Below are 5,369 nucleotides of genomic sequence, written 5' to 3' on the forward strand. Positions count from 1 at the left end.
ATCCGTAACCCCTTATCCTCAAACCACAACTTACACCGATACGACGTAGTTCCTTAGCCCGTCTTTCTTGCCCTTCATCATCGTTATCTGCAAATCTCCATTAAACAAGAAGTTCGTTTTTTCTGTATTTTGCAATAAAGATGGAAACTTTAATGGTTTCCTCAATCTCTTATTGTTGTTTAACTAAACTCAACTCAAGAAACTTCAATCTATCTTCTTTATTTTCTCCAAGTTTCCCCAATTCAATTTCCCCAAATTCATTTCCATGTTCTAATTTTTCAACACACAGAAGAGCCAGAACAAACAAAAGAACCCAAATTATTTCTAAATCCGCAACTCAAGACGAGTGGCTCAAGAGTTTGCCCGACAAGAAGAAGCCATTATACTCACACAGCTTACCTTGCGTCGAGGCGTGGTTGAAGCAATTAGGGTTTTTTCAGAGCAACGACGATAGAGCTGTTTGGTTTATTGAAAAACCAGATTGGCATGCGAAGCTCTCTCTTGATGTCACAGACCTTTATATCAGGTATCTTCTTAATCATATCCATTTCACTGTTTGCTTAATTGAGCTTGTTTACAGTTGATAACGCATAATTCTTCTGGGTTTCCGATGGAATTCGTTTCTTTCATTGCAACTTTCTAATTCATCATTTTTTATGGGTTTAATTGTAAAATGTCGATGCTTTCATAATCCAGACGAGTTCAAATCCAATATTGGGTATTGGTCATCGATGTCTACAGATTTCATTTGAATATTCATCATATCATTTGATGTTCATATGATCAATACGTTATTTGATTGCAGGTATCTAAAGAGCGGGCCTGGAAATCTGGATAAAGATATGGAGAGAAGATTTAGTTATGCATTAAGCAGAGAAGATATCGAGAATGCTATACTTGGAGGACCTTGATCTAGTTGAAAAAATGATTCCATAATTTCTGAGTTTTTAGTTGTTTGCAGATCGTTAATTGTCTGTTCATTGGGTTGAATGAATAATTATTTGTTGATGCTAGTTTCATAATGTTTATGGTTGCTGAAACATGATAAGTCATGGCATTACATCAATTCAGGATTGAGATTCCCATAACAAAGAAATGTTACATAAATGACGATTTTTTATATCAAAATTCAAAAGTCATACCGAATATCCTGCATAAAATTTTAAATTTGAAGAAATGATAAATTTATTTGTCTTTTAGATATTAAATAGTATTAGTCTAATCGATTATATCTCGCAAAATCAACCATCGGTGGCTTGCTTTTGTTTACTTCCTTTCTCAAAATTCGTAATACATTCATATTCTAATTTATGATTATGAGGTATTCTCGTTATATTTCATATTTCATACTCTCGATTCTTCAAATATTCTTGTTTCAGAAAATGACATTAATAAATGCCACGTTGCAATCTTCTGTCATTGAATGATGGTGAAGTCGTGATTTAAAAAAAGTTTGTCATTTGACCACTTTGATAACCTACGATTAACGAAGTTCATCCAAACAACCATTCAACCATGTTATTGTCATGTTAGTCTTTTATTACTCTTGAGATACAGCGAAAAGTTAAATGATTCAAGGTCTTGAAAAAATTGGAATATGAAGTAAATTAACATGCGATATTTGGACATCTTGACAAGGTTACCAGATATTAAATGACAAAATATAATATTTTTGAATTCTTTTGATAATATGTTAGAGTAATGGCAAGGACGTGCGACAAATAAAAATAAAATATAAATCGGCTTGCAACAAACAATGTTTTTTCATTGCACACGTCATAAACTTGGTCATGTTATACTAGACGGATTAAAATTTATTGAACCTATTAAAATTAGTTTAATTAGTTTTAAAGAGATGTAGTTATCATGTGGGCATCATAGATAGGGATATAAAATTTTGTAATTGGAAAAGTTATGTAGTGTTCCGTAAAACTAACTGGAGGTTGGTAGTTGGTAGCTGGAAACTGTAGCTTTTATATGTATATTAGTGTTTGAGAAAAATCACTGTAAGTTTTTAAAGCATGTAAAATTACATAAAATGTTATATCTAAACCATGACATTGATTTTAAATAAGAGTACCAAGTCAATTTGCAAAATCATAAATAAAGTTTTTGTTATGTGTTACTTGAAAGTTGAAATAATTGAAATTTTTTGTTTTAACTACCTCGGGCTGGTGAATAAAACTTTTTTTTTTCCGACCTTTTTTAAAATTAAAAACTACAAACTCCTAAAAATTGCATTCTGACGTCCTAAAAGTTTTAGCTAATAGGATCACAATGTGTCTCCTTTGACATGGCATAACTACTATAATAACTAACATACGAAAAAGTCAAAACCATGTTAATAAATAGTTCAAGTTCAAACACCTAACTGAAAATCTACTACTATTTTGATTTATAGGGTAATAAATTTAGTTTTTATCAATTTAAAGCCGATTATAAGTGTTTGTAAGCTAAAAGTTTTAATTGAATATATAGCCTACGGTTTGAGTTTACATGACCACATCATTAATTTGCGAGAAATAAAATATCCTCTTATTTTTTTCTTTCTATCATTTTTAGATGATGACAAATGTAATAAAAAATTATTAATTTTATTAAATCTGACAAGTGTTATAACTTGAAGTGTATAAGAAGATTGTAGGAAGAAAAAATAAAAGTAAATTTGATTTCTCTAAAATTTCAAAAAACGTAAAGGTAAATTTAATAATATTTTTACATACACAATTTGGCGTTTATGTAAGAAATAAGATTCAAACATAAACGAATTTCAAAATTTTGGTTTGATGAAAAAACACACACACAGAATTTCCAATTATCTACGCAATGACCCGTAACAAAAATTTAGTAACTTGACTATTAAGCGATAACTAATCATTTTTACTATTTCTATTTGATGTCATTTTTTGCATTTTATAAAGTTCAAAAATAATACATCTTTCAAACCGGTTCCTATCCTCTCAGTAAACGTTTATATAAATCTACTCTTTATTATTGGATCAAAACCTATTTCAATCTGATCCTGTTTTACCCAAAACCTATTTGTTCTTGTTGGAACTTGGAAGAAAAAAACCGATAAGAAATGGGTTATTTATCCAGTTTGCTCACCTCTAATTCCATAAAAACGAAGTGCGTCTAATATTACACTAAGAACTTCCAAAAACCTAAAAACAAAAACCAAAAACCAAATTCTGAAGCTCGAAATTACACTTATTGAACAAAATAAACATATTTATATTTATATTAATATTATTTTTAACATGAGAAGGTTTAATTAATGTTTGTAAGTTGTAAATTGTAACATTTGGGCTTGAACCCGATTCAGCCCAACGGTTTCAGTCCAGTTTGATTGGGTTTGATTTTGCTACCTGTGATTGTGATCGTTAATTTGATTATTTGATATTCAATAAATGCGTTTGTTTTTCAATTCTGATATAATCTGAACATTTAATTCTTCATAATACAACAATTAATATAATCTTTTTAACAAAATTCAACAAAAATCAGAGTGGCGCAGCGGAAGTGTGGTGGGCCCATAACCCACAGGTCACTGGATCGAAACCATTCTCTGATATTTTAGTTCTTTTCAAATATTTTCCCAATGTAGTCGTAACATTTTTTTTTTCTTAAATCTTATAAAAGGAAGTATTTTAATAAGAAATAAATTCAATTGCTCTAGTTCTAAGATTTAAACATAATGATTTCAACATGAAAACTGATATATAATTTCACTATAGGTATCATTTTTACTCTAAGATGGATTACATATTACAATCAAACTAACCACTTGGACAAATCGACGATTATAGCTAGCACAAAGAATGGTTACTTGAAAAATCTCTAAAATTTGGATTTATTTTGGGCCCAATGAAACATTGTTCGTTGTTCATACAAATTGAATCCAATATGCAACATTCTCCTTTCTCGAAAAAATAAAATCATTGTAAACAAAATTGATGGTATTTATTGGCTCACAAGGCATGTGTTTTTTGTTTTTCTTAATATATTTTAAAGAAACACCTTACAAGTAATTATATAATTTCTAGATACTTACCTATAAAAGATTTGTAACTTTTTGCAGGTTTAACCAAAATTAAAAATATTCATCTAAAATTACCACATTTCCTTAAAAGATATCTGACAAAATTTCTAATAAATAAATGATCATCAAGTTCGAAAATTGCAATTTTCAAAATAAACATTGATGATTTTACTTTCCTGACAAAAACAAAATTAAAAAAAAAAAAATTTGTTCGAAATTTCAAAGTACATAGATTTTCGAACCGAATTTTTCTCTGAAAGAAAATATATATTTCGAAATTTCCCCACCTTACCCCTTTTAAAATACATGAACTTTAATCGGAGGTGTAGCATTAGCGTTAGATTTCAAAAATTGGACAAAACTTGCGATATTGACAAAAACATAGGAGCAAATTCGTAATTTGCAAAAATGATCGTAACAAAATGATTTATATCTAAACTGCATTTTATATAAATATTCACATTAACAGAGATTCAATTCTGTCTACCCTAAACAAAACGACATTATCTATCAAAACATTTAGGTGCTGTTTGTTTTTTCGAAGCGAAAACTCATGAAGTCTGCGGACCATCTCTGCAATCCTCTGTAGCAGAAGAGGTGGAACAAACGGCTGCAACCTATAATAAGAAGCATGTTTGTTTTTTAACATCTGCAGACTGCTGCAATAAACTGAAATTTAAATAAACTGAAAATAATTATCAACACCGAAATTTAATAATTCTAGTCTTAGAACATTGAAATAATAATAAAAAGAGCATGTAAAAAAACAAAAATATAAAACTTTTTTTAAAAAAAAAAAAAAAAACTTAAAAAAATGTAAAATACGCTAATAGTTTTATTCTAGAAAAAAAACTAATTTTAAAAAACATTAAAAAAGAAAATAATAAAAAAATTAAGAAAGTATTGCAAACGTTATCTACAAAGTTCGTAAAAAATTACATACGTTAAAAAAGATGCAACTGAAATTGAAAATATTATTAATAAAACGGTAAAAAAAATTAAAAAAATCAAGTTAAAAAAAAATCGTGGAAATTATAAAAATAAATTGTATCACATTCATAAATAAAAATTTAAGAAAATCAAAGTTTTAAAAAAAATTAAAAAAAAAGTTATACAAAAATTCTTAAAAAAACACTTAGAAAAAATGAAAGTTGAAGAGGTTAGAAGAGGCAAGTCAAGTGTTGCGCCACGCGCGCAGAGGTTTTGTAGTCTGAAGTCTTCCAAAAAACAAACTGCTGCGAAAGGGAAAGTGCTGCGCGTGTGCTGCGCCGCACAGCAATAAGTGGTTTGAAGAGGTTTTTATAGAAAAACAAACAGCACCTTAGTG

General features: G+C 28.9%; 1 protein-coding gene across 1 annotated transcript; it reads left to right on the plus strand.

Annotated features, from left to right (window-relative positions):
• On the plus strand, positions 1-1,013 carry LOC111918017 (uncharacterized). The gene is made up of 2 exons (XM_023913668.2): positions 1-526; positions 806-1,013. Exons 1-2 carry the CDS (start codon positions 141-143, stop codon positions 909-911), a joined length of 492 nt encoding a protein of 163 aa, XP_023769436.1. The 5' UTR covers positions 1-140; the 3' UTR covers positions 912-1,013.
• The last annotated feature ends 4,356 nt before the right edge of the window (positions 1,014-5,369 follow it).

The sequence above is a fragment of the Lactuca sativa genome, chromosome 9, assembly GCF_002870075.4.
Source record: "Lactuca sativa cultivar Salinas chromosome 9, Lsat_Salinas_v11, whole genome shotgun sequence".
Lineage (NCBI taxonomy): Eukaryota > Viridiplantae > Streptophyta > Magnoliopsida > Asterales > Asteraceae > Lactuca > Lactuca sativa.

Excerpts from the sequence above, each read along its gene's own strand:
- LOC111918017 (XM_023913668.2), top strand. The coding sequence starts at position 141 with ATGGAAACTTTAATGGTTTCCTCAATCTCTTATTGTTGTTTAACTAAA. Across the intron at positions 527-805 it reads GTCACAGACCTTTATATCAG|GTATCTAAAGAGCGGGCCTG; the intron begins GTATCTTCTTAA and ends ATTTGATTGCAG.